Source organism: Leuresthes tenuis, unplaced genomic scaffold, assembly GCF_036924035.1.
Source record: "Leuresthes tenuis unplaced genomic scaffold, fLeuTen1.0.hap1 SCAF_7, whole genome shotgun sequence".
Classification (NCBI taxonomy): Eukaryota; Metazoa; Chordata; class Actinopteri; order Atheriniformes; family Atherinopsidae; genus Leuresthes; species Leuresthes tenuis.
The window spans coordinates 36212541-36230003 of record NW_027325361.1 but is presented as its reverse complement, the minus strand read 5'-3'; the positions used below and the strand labels follow the sequence as shown (position 1 = coordinate 36230003).

The 17463-nt window shown below is 46.4% G+C and overlaps 2 protein-coding genes across 2 annotated transcripts in view; one reads left to right on the top strand and one right to left on the bottom strand.

The window, feature by feature from the left end:
- The window catches only part of cpt2 (carnitine palmitoyltransferase 2), a 397454-nt gene that overhangs the window by 299910 nt on the left and 80081 nt on the right, over positions 1–17463 (bottom strand). The window lies entirely within an intron of this gene.
- LOC140312420 (cadherin-2-like) overlaps positions 1–17463 on the top strand; it is a 127212-nt gene that overhangs the window by 74318 nt on the left and 35431 nt on the right. Inside the window, exons 12-13 of the mRNA XM_072390255.1 lie at positions 8262–8495; positions 9295–9528. Of these exons, the coding sequence (XP_072246356.1) occupies positions 8262–8495; positions 9295–9528 (468 nt within the window). The remainder of the gene's footprint in view (positions 1–8261; positions 8496–9294; positions 9529–17463) is intronic.

Here is a 17463-nt window from a genome sequence, read left to right as displayed (position 1 = left end):
TTATATAGCGCCAGATTACAACAATTGTCATCTCAAGGCACTTAAATAATATAGTCCAATTCAAGCCAATTGCAATTAAATTCATTGTAATCATAATCCAATTCATTCATATAGAGCCAATTCAAAAATAATATCCTAGCTAAGGAAACCAACAGATTGTACCAAAACTTGTCTTCAGTCCAATCTCCCGTCCTGAGCCTGAGGGACTGTGGAAAGGAACGACTCCCTTTAACAGGAAGAAACCTCTGGCAGAACCAGAACCAGGAAGAAACCTCTGGCAGAACCAGAACCAGGAAGAAACCTCTGGCAGAACCAGACTCAGGAAGGGTGGCCATCCGCCTCGACCAGCTGGGGTTTGAGAAGACAGAAAAGAGGGAAAAGAGGGTGAAAAACACCATAACACCATTCAAAGGATATCTGTTGGAACAGGGAAACACAAGTTAATAACCACAATAATGTCACATGTACATAAAATCATTTGAGAAATTAAACAGGGGGAAAAAGAGAGCAAAGTGAGGAAAGGTGTGACAGATGAGGTCCCCCAGCAGTCTAAGCCTATAGCAGCTTAACTATGGGATGTTTTAGGATCACCTGAGCCATCCCTAACTATAAGCTTTATCAAAAAGGAAAGTTTTAAGCCTAATCTTAAAAGTGGAAAGGGTGTCTGCTTCCCGGACATTTACTGGCAGCTTATTCCACAAGAGAGGGGCCTGATAACTGAAGGCTCTGCCTCCCATTCTACTTTTAGAAACTCTGGGAACAACAAGTAAACCTGCAGTTTGGGAGCGAAGTGCTCTGTTAGGAAAATATCTTACAATGAGATCTTTAAGATATGATGGAGCTCGGTCATTAAGAGCTTTATATGTGAGGAGAAGAATCTTAAATTCTATTCTGAATTTAACAGGGAGCCAATGAAGAGAAGCTAAAACTGGAGAAACATGATATCTCCTGTTAGTTCTCATCAGAACTCTGGTTGCAGCATTTTGGATCAGCTGAAGGCTTTTCAGAGAATATGTGGGACAGCCCAATAATAAGGAATTACAGTAGTCCAATCTTGAAGTAACAAATGCATGAACTAGTTTCTCTGCATCACCCTGAGACAGGATGTTCCTGATTTTAACAATATTACGAAGGTGAAAGAAGGCAGTCCTGGAAACCAGTTTTATATGTGCATCAAATGATAAATTCTGGTCAAAAATGACTCCAACGTTCCTCCCTGTAGAACTGGAAGCCAAGGAAATACCATCTAGAGTAACTATATAACTAGACAATTTCTCCCTGAAGCGCTCAGGTCCAAAGAGAACAACTTCAGTTTTGTCTGAATTTAAAAGCAGACAATTCTGAGTCATCCAGGTCTTTATGTCTTTAAGACAGGCTTGTAGTCTGACCAACCTATTGGTTTCATCTGGTTTCATAGATAAGTACAGCTGAGTATCATCAGCATAACAATGGAAATTTATGCCATGCTGTCTGATAATGTTACCTAATGGAAGCATGTATAAAGTAAAAATAATTGGTCCAAGCACAGAACCCTGAGGAACTCCATGACTTACTCCGGTGTGTGAGGAAGATTCTTCATTTACAAGAACAAACTGGAATCTATCAGATAAATATGACTTAAACCAGCCTAATGCAGTTCCTTTAATCCCAATAACATGTTCAAGTCTCTGTAACAGAATGCTGTGATCGATCATATTAAATGCAGCACTGAGATCCAACAGGACAAGCACAGAAACAAGTCCGCTATCAGAGGCTAAGAGGAGATCATTGGTAACTTTCACCAGTGCCGTTTCTGTGCTATGATGCACTCTGAATCCTGACTGAAACGCTTCAAACAAATTATTTCTATGTAATTGATCACAAAGTTGAGCTGCAATTATTTTTTCACGAACTTTAGACAAAAAAGGGAGATTGGATATAGGTCGATAATTAGCCAACACTTCTGAATCAAGAGTAGGTTTTTTAAGTAAAGGTTTAATTACAGCAACCTAACTGTTTTTTGTTCTTGTTCTTAAAGAGATTAATATTTTCCTCTTAAGCAGGGTTGTGTGTAGTATTTATGAGCAGTCAGTGTCTTATATGTAGCAGGCAGCTTTAGTCTTAAGTATCTAAAAAGGAATCCAGCCAAGTTAAAAGGTTACTGAGAAGTCAGCTGTTTACAGAGTAAATTGTTGTTTATTTTATCTCTACACTTCCTACACTGCAGGGCATTTGAGTTGCAACATGGTCTGGATGGCGACATGAACGAGTGTTACACGTTACTATTCATTTTCTGAGTGTTAAGTTGTTTCAGATGGCCTCTGTGGCGGCCTGTTGCCACTGCGGGTTCTCTCAGAGAGACTCAGAGACAGCGGACGGTTCAACGTATAATTTATTTAACCCTTTTTCACGAATGTGGAGTCGTTCGCAGGCCTTCCCTCCTGGTTCGTGCTGCCGACTCCACTTCAATCCTCCTCCCAGCTCCAGCACGCTACTGAGTTTTTAAAAGAGGAGAGTGATTAGACAAGTGACTGCCGGTGTACTAATCACTCACCTAGTCCTGCTCCCCAGAGCTCTCTCCACAGCTCTCTCCTGCAGCTGATGCACCACGCCCCCTCCACATACCTCCACCGCCTGACTTTGCCTAACCTACTCCCCCCCCCCACCTCGCCATGCGAGCAGGAAAGGAAGTCGGCCACCGCCATCTGTGCCCCCGGCCTATGGACCACTTTGAATTTAAAAGGCTGTAGTGCCAGATACCAGCGGGTGATCCGTTCATTGACGTCTTTCATTCGGTGGAGCCACTGGAGGGGAGCATGGTCCGAGCAGAGGGTCAATGGGCGCCCCAGCAAGTAATACCGCAGAGCGCCGACCGCCCACCGGATGGCCAGGCACTCCCTCTCCACCGTGCTGTATCTGGTCTCCCTCTCGGATAGTTTCCGGCTGATGTAAAGCACTGGGCGGTCAACGCCCTGCACCTGCTGGGACAGAACAGCCCCCAACCCCCTTCCGATGCATCAGTCTGCAGGACAAATGGGAGAGAGAAGTTAGGTGTGTGGAGAAGAGGCTCCCCACAGAGGGTCTGCTTTACCCTCTCAAGTGACGCCTGGGACTGCTCCGTCCACCGGAGCGGATCAGAGGCACCTTTTCGGGTAAGGTCGGTCAAGGGGCTGGTCAGCTCCGCGAAGTTGGGAATAAATCGCCGGTAATATCCGGCCAGCCCCAAAAACCGCCTCACCTCTTTCTTGGTCTTAGGTTTTGGGCAGGCTGCAATCGCTGCTGTCTTGTCTACCTGTGGACGCACCTGCCCGCCGCCCAAGTGGTACCCCAGATACCGTACCTCCCTCCGTCCAACGGCACACTTCTTTGGGTTGGCCGTGAGCCCCGCCCGCCTCAGTGACTCCAGCACTGCCGCCACCTGCTGTACATGCTCCGCCCAGCTGTTGCTATGGATGATGACGTCATCCAGGTAAGCGGCAGCATACGCAGCATGCGGCCGCAGGACCCGATCCATAAGGCGTTGAAATGTGGCTGGGGCCCCGAACAACCCGAACGGAAGTGTGACAAATTGGTACAACCCGTACGGAGTGGAGAAGGCCGTTTTTTCCTTAGACTCTGGAGACAAGGGAATCTGCCAGTAGCCCTTGGTCAAATCCAGTGTCGTAAAAAAACGAGCAGTGCCCAGGCGATCCAGGAGCTCATCGACCCGGGGCATAGGATAGGCATCAAATCGTGACACATCATTCACCTTGCGATAGTCCACACAGAACCGGATAGACCCATCCTTCTTGTACACCAGGCGCTGTTAGACTCCTCAATTACACCCATCTCCAGCATAGCTTCCAATTCTGCCTGAACCACTTTTCTCTTGTGCTCAGGTAACCGATAGGGACGTGAACGCACTGTCACGCCCAGGTGTGTCTCAACATGGTGTTGAATAAGGCTTGTGCATCCTGGCAGGGGGGAGAACACATCAGCGTAATGCTGCTGCAACTGGGCTATGTCTGCTCTCTGGGACGGTGAGAGGTGGTTTTCACAAAGGAGCGAGGCGGGATTGGTCGATTTTGGGACCTCAGGCCCTAACTCATCCCTCTCCGCAATTGCCGTCACCAAGGAAATCGACTCCGCCTCTCTCCACGCTTTAAGGAGGTTGAGGTGATAAATCTGTGTCGACCCTCCCCTGTCAGACCGCACAAGCTCATAATCGACATCACCCACCCGTCGTGTGACCACAAAGGGACCTTGCCACTTGGCGAGTAATTTTGAGCTAGAAGATGGGAGCAATACAAGCACTTTATCTCCCGGTGAAAATTGTCTTAACCTAGATCCTCTGTTGTACAGCCGCCGCTGACGTTCCTGGGCCCGGAGCAAATTCTCCCATGACAACTGCCCTAGTGTGTGGAGCTCAGGTCCAGGACATACTGAACTTCATTCTTACTGGGGCTTGGACCGTCCTCCCAGCTTTCCTTAACCAGATCCAAAACCCCACATGGTTTTCTGCCAAACAGCAGCTCAAAGGGAGAAAATCCCGTTGAGGCCTGGGGTACCTCGCGCACTGCAAACAGCAGAGGATCAAGCCACCTATCCTACTTACTACAATCCTCGTGCACAAACTTACGGATCATGGACTTCAACGTCTTATTCAGGCGCTCCACCAGGCCGTCAATTTGAGGGTGGTAAACACTGGTTCTAATCGACTTGATGCCCAATAATCCGTACAGTTCTCTCAGTGTTTTTGACATAAATTGGGTGCCTTGATCAGTCAGGATCTCTTTCGGGATCCCGACTCAGGAGATAACTTGAAACAGTGCCTGCGCTACACTCTTTGCAGAGATGGTGCGCAGCGGCACTGCTTCAGGATATCGTGTTGCATAATCCACCAGAACTAACACAAAGCGATATCCACGTGCACTCCGATGAAAGGGCCCGATAAGGTCCCTCCCAATACGCTCAAATGGGACCTTAATCAGCGGCAATGGGCGCAAAGGCGCTTTCGGGATGGCCGGTTGGTTAACCAACTGGCATTTGGAGCAGGACGCGCACCAGCGGCGCACGTCTGCCCGAATGCCTCGCCAATAGAACCGGGCCATTATACGATTCATCGTTTTTTCATACCCCATATGCCCCGCTATCGGGTTATAATGAGCCGCCTGGAAAACGATTTCCCGACGGCTTTTAGGCACCAACAGCTGTGTTATGATTTCCTCTGTCTGAGTGTCACGACTCACTCTGTACACTCTGTCCCTGCACAATGAAAAATGCGGATATGTTAGCACTGCGTCAGGGCGCACCATATGACCATCAATTTTTATCACCTGATCCAAGGCATAGCGTAGAGTATCATCACGAGACTGCTCGAGTGGAAAATCTTCCATGGAGTCGAACACGGGAACCGACGGAGCCTCCTGTGAAGGTACCGTCGGCTCCCCCTCCCCGTCTGCAGTGTCGGACAACCTCGCATCACCGCTGAGCACAGCACACATATCCCATGACCCTGACGGTCGTGAGCGCACCCCCACACACTGCCCCACTAATCTATCAAACCCGGGCCAATCGGTTCCCAAAATCAGGGGGTGCGCCAGGCAGGAGCTAACCGCGGCCTTCACACTATGCTTTTTCCCCTTACTGCGAATTTCAACCGGGACCACGGGGTATCTGTGTATATCCCCATGCACACACCTAATATCCACCCATTCTGCCTCTATCAAAGCCCCAGGTCGAATCAGATTCTGGTGAACTATAGACTGTGTGCAGCCCGAGTCCACCATTGCCTGATGTGTACCCCCCTGAATCCTTACCGGAACACTGTACGTCCCTCCTGGACCGGGGGAGGGCGCTGGAGGGCCAACAACCCGAATCACCTGTCCGACCTCCATGAGTGGGCACTCGCGGTGAAAATGACCGGGCCGCCCGCACCTCCAACACTCCTGCCCCGCCACCTGAGGGACCCTCTGTGGGTCGGGAGCAGGACTTGTAGCGGCTGGAACCTGGGGTGGAAAGAGAGGGCAGGAAAGGTTAGTGCGGGGGAGAGGACACGGTCGTGCTGTTGCCAGCTGAGAGCCAGCTGTTGACAGCCTCCTCCGGGGCGCTGGTGTTGGCCAGCCCAGCGATGCTGGCCAAGCCTCCGGTGTCCGGCCCTGGAAAAAAACGGCCAGATGGTCTTCCGCGAGGGTGATCGCGGCCTCCAGGTCAGTGGGTCGGTGGCAGCGTACCCTCCACGAACTGTTCCAGGACGATTTGTCCCAGCATCCTCCGCTCTCCATTCGAGTCCCCTGGCAGCAGCCACCGTGTCGCTGCGTCGGTCAACTGCTGCGCATAGGTGAACGGACGGTCCGTGGGGCCCAGTTTGGTCCTTCTGAACCGGCGGCGATGGCCCTCCGCCGAGTACCCCAGGTGATCCAGGACTGCCCTCTTGACGTCCGCGTACTGGCTTCGAGAGCGAGCAGGAAGGCTCAGCGCCGCCGTTTGGGCGTCCCCAGACAGGAGGGGAAGCAACCGCACGGCCCACTCCACCTCCGGCCATCTGCACGCCGCCGCCGTTGCCTCGAACATCCCCAGAAATGACTGAGGGTCGTCATCTTATACAGGCCGACCCCAGCGAGCGAGGGGGCCGGTGCCGCTGCCCCGGCTCGAGCCACCAGTGCTTCCAGCAGCTCCGTCTGACGTTCCGCCTAGCCCTGCAGTGTGGCCAGCTCCACTTCAATCCTCCTCCCAGCTCCAGCATGCTACTGAGTTTTTAAAAGAGGAGAGTGATTAGACAAGTGACTGCCGGTGTACTAATCACTCACCTAGTCCTGCTCCCCAGAGCTCTCTCCACAGCTCTCTCCTGCAGCTGATGCACCACGCCCCCTCCACAGTCTCCCACTAGCTTTTAGCTCAACTCACTTATCATGAAACCTTTGATTCTCCAAAACCTGAATGGTGCAGGTATTACAGGTAAAACACTAAATACTGATAGATAACCACAACAAAAAAAAGTATATGAATATTTTTAAAAATATATCAAATGTCCCTTTAAGTGGTTTTGTTTACCTTGTTATGTAGCATCTTTGTCAGGTATTTCATCCATCCATCCATCCATCATCTGCCGCTTATCCGGGGGTCGGGTCGCGGGGGCAGCAGCTTGAGCAGAGAAACCCAGACGTCTCTGTCCCCGGCCACTTCCTCCAGCTCTTCCGGGGGGACCCCGAGGCGTTCCCAGGCCAGCCGAGAGACATAGTCTCTCCAGCGTGTCCTGGGTCTTCCCCGGGGTCTCCTCCCAGTGGGACGTGCCCGGAACACCTCCCCAGGGAGGCGCCCAGGGGGCATCCTAACCAGATGCCCGAGCCACCTCATCTGACTCCTCTCAATGCGGAGGAGCAGCGGTTCTACTCCGAGCCCCTCCCGGATGACTGAGCTTCTCACCCTATCTCTAAGGGAGAGCCCAGACACCCTGCGGAGGAAACCCATTTCGGCCGCTTGTATTCGCGATCTTGTTCTTTCGGTCACTACCCACAACTCGTGACCATAGGTGAGGATGGGAACGTAGATTGACCAGTAAGTAGAGAGCTTCGCCTTCTGGCTCAGCTCCCTCTTCACAACGACGGGTTGGTGCAGAGCAACACTGCAGACGCTGCACCGATCCGCCCGTCAATCTCCCGCTCCATTCGTCCCTCACTGTGAACAAGACCCCGAGATACTTGAACTCCTCCACTTGGGGAAGGATCTCATTCCCGACCCGGAGAGAGCATTCCACCCTTTTCCGGCTGAGAACCATAGTCTCGGATTTGGAGGTATTTCATACATGGCAAAAACCTGCAATTTCCTGTTCAGATTTTTCTGAAATTGCTGTTAGAAGTCTTCACTCTGTCAGCTATAAGAACCTTAAAATTTCCTTTTTCTACTTATTTGGGGTACATTTTAAAATGTAGTACACTGATTGGTATTAGAGACTAGAGAAAGTCATCCTCTTCAGAAAATAAACCTTCATCATTTTGGATCCTGCACAGGCTCCTGTCCTTCTTCCAGACCAATACATGGACATCTTCAACACACAGTCTTGAAGATCTTTTGTCTTTTTTGTCTTTTCCATTACAACAAAAAAAACAAAGGGAGCTAACTTTTTTCTGCTTCTATCCACCCTCAGAAAAATAGGTTTCACAACAAATGAATTCACCTGAGCCGATGGAAATCAGCTTCACTTCACCGTTGTGCAATAAACATGTTGTTGACTATATGTTTAATGAACAGTAAAAGATGAAACACTGAACACTCATTCATTCTTTTTTATTTCTGCTGTTTAGGCATCCCCCAGGCAAGTGGGACAGGCATACTTCAGATGTACCTCCTCGACATTAATGACAATGCACCTCATGTCTTCCCCCCTGAGTTGGAAATGTGTGAGAGGCCAGATCCTAACAGCATCAACATCACTGCTAGTGACCCTGACCTAAGCCCAAATGCTGGACCCTTTGCTTTTGAGCTGGTCAATCGTCCATCAGACGTACGTCGAAACTGGACCCTCCATCGCCTCAGTGGTTAGTATGAGATAATATTGTAGAGTTTGCAAGGTTTTCATCATGAACTTTTGTTCATTCTCCTGTTTTTTTTTATTTGTCTCTGCAAAAAAAAAACAGAATTCCTTAAAAAATATGACACAAGGTTATTGTTAGACTGCAGCTGCCTCATGACGCGCACTGGTCTTTTAGTACATAAAAAACACCAGATGAACATGTCACAGAATGTGAAATGAATTGCTTATAATTTCATGAGAAAATAAATTTTTTTGCACACCAAGCTAATTAAAGAGACTGTGTTACTCTTAATGGCCTCTTACTTACACAAATATGATTGCACTTATAAGCAAGGTCACTGTGAAGACACAGCCCTGTTCATGCATACCTGCCCTACATGGAGGTCAGACTTGTGTCCTGCACTAGTGAATGTAAATTTTATTTTTCCAATCTTGTTTCAGTTGCCATCACAATAATGGAAGCTAATGTATGTCTGAAAAGGCCCATAGTGTCGAAATGGCTTTTGCAAAACAAAGACAAGATTGGGAAAAACAACTTGACAACGCCAATAAATTGATCAGAAATCGTCTTTATTTCATTAAATCATTTTGTTAAAGGCTCTTTATTATGGCACTACTTCAGCAACTACATAGCTGGTGAAGTGGCAACAGTGACGTCCTCCAAACTGTCAATAGCTTATCTAATAACCATTATTACTACACTTGTGCAGTAGTGGGTAAGTCAGAGTGTTCATAAGAGACGAACTGCCTTGCTTGCCAGTGTTTCAATTTATCTGCCTTCTCTTAATCTTATCAAATTCTAGGTGAGTATGCCCAACTTAGGCTGCGCATTGGCTCTCTGGCCAGTGGGATCTATGAGGTTCCCATCATGATCACAGACTCTGGCAACCTGCCCATGTCAAACACATCCTTCCTGAGGGTCAAGGTCTGCCAGTGTGATCACCATGGAGACTGTGTGGACATGGGGAGAATCATCGCAGCTGGACTGGGCACTGGAGCCATCATCGCTATCCTCATGTGTATCATCATATTATTAGGTGAGCCTTTGTCTCTCACACACTCATTGTCAGGGACAAGACCAAAGAAACAGGGCATTTAGAAAAAATATTACAAACAACAAGAAAGCCATGAGTTTCTAGAATAGTAACACTTGGGTCTATAAAACAAAAACAAAACAATGTTCAGCTAAGGCACCAACACAGGAAACTCAAGCACTAACTGACCTACCACACTGGACATGAGGGAAAAATATACTTGCTGATCAGGCCATTCAGACACAAAAAGGGGGAATTAGAGACAAGTTACTGAAATAAACTACAAGAGTGCTAAATTGTAACCTATGAGGTGAAAAGATAAACAATCCAACCTCTCCCAGTCAAAGTGGAAAAGAAGAGAAAATCAAAACACTACTAGAAAAACCTTAGCCAGCAAACAATAGTTCAGTCAGAGTGAGCAAGAAATCAAAACCTAAAACGAGGATGTGACATAGAACTTTAGACCCTTTGTTATGACATGCAACTCAGCTCTCGTTGACATAAATCGAGCCTGAATACTCGATTCTCCTGAAGAATAATCAGGGGAAAAGGCCCTTTGTCAGGTAACCAACAAGCAAATAACAAAAATGAAAGAGATCAAAAGTGGCGAACTATCAAACCAGTATAGATGTGTAATGGTACACACAAGTCACGGTTCGGTATGGGTTCAGGACAACCGGAAAAAAGCAACAAAAAGTCAGACATGTATAAGACTAGCTTTTTTCATTTATTTTGAACAGACTGAAAAACTAAAAACTATCTCCTGTTATAAAAAGTTTAAAATGAATAGAATATATGTATATGTATATATATATCGAAATACCTAGTTGACTGCCATAGCTTTCTGTCATTTCTGTAAATAAAGTTTAAAGTATGTGCAAAGCATGCAATTTGTGGGCCCAGTCCTGCTTGATTAACTGCATTAACAATGTTTCTTGCATTGTCTGTGGTTACTGCAATGGTTCTGGGCATCACGTCTATGGTGCGTAGAAGGGAGGACCCAGATCCAGACTTCTCAAAAAAACTCAAAAGGTTCATTTCTAAAGGCAAAACAGAAAGCGCGGCTGAGCCGGATAATCAAAAACCTAAGCTGTGACAAAACTAACAAGACAAAGAAATAAACAAGACTATGAGAACGAAGACTAAGATTATGGTTAACAAACAAAACAAGACTATGGAACTATGAATTTAAGTAAACAAGACTATGAACAATAACAAGACTATGATTAACTGTGAGGCAAAACCTGACTTGACAAAACGTGGCATAAAACATGGACTTAAGTGAAGTGAGGATTTTTCAAAGACTGTGACTGAACCTAGAAACTATATACTGTGGGGAGGTGATTGGTGATGATGTGCAGCTGTAAACAGAAACAGGTGACTTGAGTGAGACTAAGTTTTTTCCCAGGGGGAAAAAACATGACCAGAGCCTGAAAACATGATGAGAACCTGAAAACATAACAAAGAACCAGAAAACAAGAATGTCAAAACATAAAACGTGACACTGGGCTTTTCAAGTTTCCACTCTGGTACTGCCTCTTGTAGCTTCTCAGCCAGGTGAGTGCTGGAGTGTTGTTCATGTACTGGGCGTGTTGATAAAACTGGGTTTTTCATTTCCACTCAGAGGTGATGAAGTGGGTGGTAATGGTGAGGTAACTTGCAGTGGAACGGGAGGTCCACCCATCAGTTGTGAGTGCAACAGCTTGTGCAGTAGACAGCTCATGTGCTACCTCTGCTCGTGCCATCCATCCATCCAACCATCATCTACCGCTTCCCCGGGGGTCGGGTCGCGGGGGCAGCAGCTTGAGCAGAATTATCCAGACGTCCCTGTCCCCGGCCACTTTCTCCAGCTCTTCCGGGGGGACCCTGAGGCGTTCCCAGGCCAGCGTGTCCTGGGTCTTCCCCGGGATCTCCATCCTTCAGATGAGGTGCCCGGAACACCTCATCTGACTCCTCTCAATGCGGAGGAGCAGCGGTTCTACTCCGAGCCCCTCCCAGATGACTGAGCTTCTCACCCTATCTCTAAGGGAGAGCCCAGACACCCTGCGGAGGAAACCCATTTCAGCCGCTTGTATTCGCAGTCTCTTTCTTTCGGTCACTACCCACAACTCGTGACCATAGGTGAGGGTAGGAACGTAGATTGACCGGTAAATCGAGAGCTTCGCCTTCTGGCTCAGCTCCTTCTTCACAACGACGGGTCGGTGCAGAGCCCGCAACACTGCAGACGCAGCACCGATCCGCCCGTCAATCTCCCGCTCCATTCGTCCCTCACTCGTGAACAAGACCTCGAGATACTTGAACTCCTCCACTTGGGGAAGGATCTCATTCCCAACCTGGAGAGAGCATTCCACCCTTTTCCGGCTGAGGGCCACAGTCTTGGATTTGGAGGTGATGATTCTCATTCCAGCCGCTTCACACTCGGCTGCGAATCGCTCCAGTGAGAGCTGAAGGTCACGGCCCGACGACGCCACATCATCCGCAAAAAGCAGAGACCGGATTCTGAGGTCACCAAATCGGACTCCCTCAACACCCTGGCTGCACCTAGAAATTCTGCCTATAAAAATTATGAAACAGAATCAGTGACGAAGGGCAGCCCTGACGGAGTCCAACCCTCACCGGAAACACGTCCAACTTACTCTGCTAGTGCACGCTTGTAAATGGTAGGGACCACAGACTGGCTGATGTGCGCACGGGATGGGACATTATCGCATGGCTCAAGCACTTTCACTAAATACTTGAAGCCGGGCTCCTTTACTACAGCATATGAATGCATAGATGTTGATATGTATATGTCAGTTGCTTCTGTGATTTTGCTGGCCCTGTCTGTTTTCATGTCAAGGGGCTGCTTAAAAACAGCGGGGATAAGTTGTTGCACTTTTTCCTAGCGCCAGTGATTGGCATGTAGGGGTGATGCTGTCTTGTGTGCGTTAGCATGTTTGATGTATTTCCCAGTAGCATACCACACCTCAGTGAAACAACGCTGACAGACGGTCTTTGTCCGGTCCACCACAGACTATAAGTACTCATGGAGGTGTTAGAAAAATTAACTAACAGACAACGGCATGAAACCAAGAAATCCCTCAGAGGCCTCAGAATTTTACTTGCAAGGGGAGAACAACACACAAACCTTCTCTCTGCAGATTCACAAGAGTTCTCCAACGAGTGGTTGCCTCCCTTGCTCTTTTATTTGGTGACACACACACACATACATACAATCCTCTATGTGCCCAGGTCTGGTATATCTCCTGAGTTTGGAGGCATCTCCTTATTTGGGGAGCTATAAAGATAACGATCAGTGGGGAGACAACATTCCTTCTTAAAACACAGTTCTCTTTGTCTCCCAACTTCTCCTTGTGAAGTTTTGATATGAAATGGCCTCTTTGGCTGTGACTTTTATTTAATGATAATAAGCAAACTTTTCTGACATTTCCCTCCTGTTTATCATTAATAAATGTCAACCTTCACATCAGTATCTTAAAAGTCCTTTTAGCTTTCTGTAAGAACTTCATTTGTATTACAACCTTATCAATTTACACTCAAAAGGTTCTTCATTTTATTTCGTCTAAACACAATTATTGTCAGCTTCTTGGACAATGTGCGACATTGGATATAGGTCCAGATAATATTCTTCATCTAGTTCGTCCTCCTGGAGAAGCAATGCTCTGAACTCAGAAGGGCATCCCTCTATGGTGTGGACCACCAACCTGGTGCATAGAGAACAGAGACAAGGCACACAACAACACCCGCACACTACCAATATTGCAGTAAATACTGCTACAGTTCTCATAAGTGATAGAATCATGGCACGATATCTTCCAAACATATTCATCATGTTAGACCATATAGAAGTGCCAACTCCTGAATGCTCCTTCAATTCTTCTTGCTTTCGTTAAAGATCCGTCTGGTGCTGTGTTCTTAGGTATCAGACATTAGAACACAGCTCCTCCTTTTTCAGCCAGGAAAGAAGCACACAGACAGTTGAAAAGTTATAGATTCTCCCGATGACACACATTCCATTTAGTTCTGAAGGTTTACACCTTCCCTGCTTCACAACTTCCTTTGCTGCTTAACAGGGCCCTGATGATCCTGTTTTGTTTTTCCTATTTCGCATAAGTCTCCCAACCTAAAATGGGTAGAACCACAAAGAGACTTATGACCAGTCCTGTTACCAACAACCACTTTGAACCTTCCATTTTTTCTTCTTTTACTCTCTTCTCTGGTGCTCTCTGCCTCTTGCCCTGCTAAGTGCTAGAGAGATGTCCCTGCTTCACCAGCGTTGAGTTTACCAGGATCTATACACCTGGTCCACTTTGTAGCTGGACTTCCCTCTCTAGCAGTCAGGGGAAGGCCAAGAGTACCTCTTGTGTATCCAAGTATCACGTCTCTCAACCTTGACAGCGGTTGAGGTGGTTATCAGGATCTGGAAAGGGCCTTCCCAGCTCGGTTTGTTCCACGCCTTCCTCTTTATCACCTCCATGAAGACCCAGTCTCTGATATTAAGCTCTGCTCCAACCTGTAATGGCAAAGTCTCATTCGGAACATTATTATATTGACTTATATCTTCCGTTTCGAACATCCTTTTCAGATAACTTGCTAGAGTGTTGTTGGGGAAATTTAGTAATGCACAGACTCTTCTGAGGAGATAAGAGGCTTTTATAATAATATCTTGCAAAAGAGAACAACACAGTACAAAATTTGCTCTGTTGCTCTGCCCACTGAGGCAAAAACACAGTTATATTGCCCTCTTATCATGTCATCTTTCTTTGGGTATAGTTGATTGTTCTTCTATCTTCCCTCCCCAACCATCAGTTGAGGTTACCCAGACAAATATGTAAATACCAGCCTAACCCTGTCCCCCTTAAAGTGCAGCTATCTCATTATAACAAGCCCACCATTGTAAAGAGGAATTTAAGAAAAACAGGGCAGGGTGGTACCTTGCAGCTCAGTCATTTGCAGTTCATGCACAGTAACACTCAATACAATGCATATAAGAATTCATTTTCCATTGCAGTGTCGTCATCCTCATACTGGTGGCATTTTAGTTGGGTCTGGGATAGAATATGGTCTTACAAACATTATTTCGAGTTAAAGATTGACCTTGTGTGGGAGTTATCCTCATGCTTAGCTTAACTAAGTCTATGGAATCAGTCCAGTTTCTCCCTGTTTCTTCCATTGCTTTCCTCAGTTTCAGCTTAATTGTTCCATTAGTTCTTTCCACTAGCCCTTCACTCTGGGAATGATAACCACAATGTTTTTTTTCCAAGTTTATGCAGAAGTGGTCTCCTATCTTTTGGATCACTTCATTCACAAAATGACTTCCATTATCACTCCTGATAATCTGTGGAATCCCAAAAGTAGGTATTGTTCTTTTGCATAAGTCTTTTGCTACTGTCAGGGCATCTGCTGAATAACATGGAAATATCTCTACCCATTTCGAAAATGCATCAATTATTACCAAGCAGTACTTCTGGTTGTTACATTTGTTTAGCTCGATAAAATCCATGTGTATTTCTTGGAAAGGATACTCTGGTTTAGGAAACTGACCTCTTCGTGGTCTCATGTTTCCCTGTGGATTCTTTTTTTTTGAATAAGTATTAAAACCATAATGAGTATGATATTGTTCTATTATACTGTTCATCCCTCCTGTTGACACATGGCAAGGCCCATGTGCCACAATTGCTGCCCATTTATACATGGATTTTAGCAAGATTGGTTTTCCCAGTGGTCAGGTATAGATGTCATCTTTCAAAATTGCTCCTTTACCACATAGTTCTTTTGCTGTCTGGTGCTTGTTGTTGCATGTCTTTTAAAACATAATTTTCCATAGTCATAGTTAAAACGTGTGACATTGCAGCTTCTTTTGCAGCTTTATCTACAAAATAATTTCCTTTGCTTACAAAATCTGTTCCTTTTGTGTGTGTGCTGCACATATGCAGACCGCAATAGCTTTTGGTAGCAATATTGCGTCCAGCAAATCTCGCAGCAGTTCTTTATGAGTTACTGGCTTTCCAGTGGAGGTTTGGTAGCCTCTGCTTCTGCTTGTACGCAGTGGGGTGTGGCCACCGGATCCAGTCTTTTAGAGAAATAAGCTATCGGCTTACTTTTGCTCACTTTATTTCCTGTGTCTGCTACATAATGTAGCAGCGCTATGGTGTCTTGTTTGCATTTCTGTTGTGACTTTCCTGCCACTAGGTTGTCATCCACATACGCCAGTATCTAGCTACCTTGGAGAGGAACAAATTCGGCTTAACAATTTGCTATAGCCTCTGCAAAGATAGTTGGACTTTCTGCATACCCCTGGGGCAGCCTTGTAAAAGTGTATCTTTTCCCTTCAAAAGTAAATGCAAACCAATACTGAGAGTCTGGATGTATTGGGATTGAAAAGAAAGCATTACTCAAATCTATTACAGAGAAATTAGTTGTCTCTGGTCACAACTGGTTTAACAGTGTGTGTGGGTCAACATTTGGGGATCTTACTATCACAGACTCATTTACTGGCCTCATATCCTGTACCATCCTCCATCCTGTAGATGGAGGAGCTTTCTTTATTGGAAAGATAGCTGTGTTCACCGGTGAGTCTGAGCAGGGTCTAATAATCCCTTTACTACGTAAATCTGTAATCTGTAAACCCTGTAATTCAGGGGATATTGTCGTGCTTTAGGCCTGTGTTCTCTCCTCGGCCTAATAATAACAAGCTCTACACCTTTCATCAGTCCCACATCAGCGTTGCCCTGGGACCATAGTGTGGGTGGCAGTGACTCTAGAGCCTGATCTTGCTCTGCAGTAAGGGTCATAGTTCACGCAGACTGTTCCTCCAAATGTACTTGTGGGGAACATGTTACTACCCAGTTTAACAGTTTCCTATAACACTGTGTTGAGGGGCTGAACTACCAGTCTTTCTGCTCATCAGGTCTCCAGTCAGTGACATCTTTGACATATAATGCTGATTTGTCCAATTGTTTCCAGTCTGTCCAGCCATTTATGGCCAAAGACACGTGGTGTCTTCCCATATTGCACCAATCTATTAATTTCCGGGGTAAGAGTACATAAACAAAAACAGTTGTCCTCTCTCCAATAACATGCAGTAAGAACAACTCTTTGTGGGCCTAATCGACAAAAAGCCTTGTCAAATGCATAGTCTGTACCAGTGGTTTTCTTAAACCTCACTGTGACAGGATAACCCCCTGGGGGAAAGGTGCTCTTTGGGTGACGAGTGACTTCAGCTGTCAGATCAGCCAGCTGATTTGCAGTGACTGCTATGTCGACAGTTGGTAAGTCCAAGGACCAGCGATAGTGTGGTTCCCCAGAGCCTTGTATAACAAGGGTCTCTGCATGTTGACGTGCCAACATGGCCCCATTCTCTGCTGGGTATATGACAATTTTAATTTTTTTCCATAAAGTCTCGTCCTAGTAGATTAAAGGGGCAGGCTGGGGAAAGCACCACTTGTCCCCAGGAACTTCCACCTTTTTCTGGGAATTCTAACTTTATTTTGGTGGACATAGGTTTCTTTTGCACCTCTCCACCTGCTGATCTTACTAAAATGCTATCTTTAGGTGTAGAGAACTTGTGGCAATCATCTCTCATCACAGTGCGGCACGCTCCTGATTCACATAAAAACACATATGGTCTCCCTTGGACCAGTGAAGTAATTTGGGGCATGCTATCAGCCATTGTGCAGATATCCACTAAATCCAACATATTATCCACCACTAGTGGTTCTTCCTTTCCATTTTCTGCACTCGGATGCCCTCTGTGTAGTCATTGTTGTTTCTTTTTTTTAGGACAATCTCTGCTAAGATGTCCTAGCTTGCCACACAACCAACACTCTATATCTGAAAACCTTCCTCTTCCCCTTCCTCTTCCCCTTCCTCTGGTGAAACCTCTACCTCTTCCTCTTCCTCTGTTGTCCCAGCTTGGACCTTTCATATAAAACACAT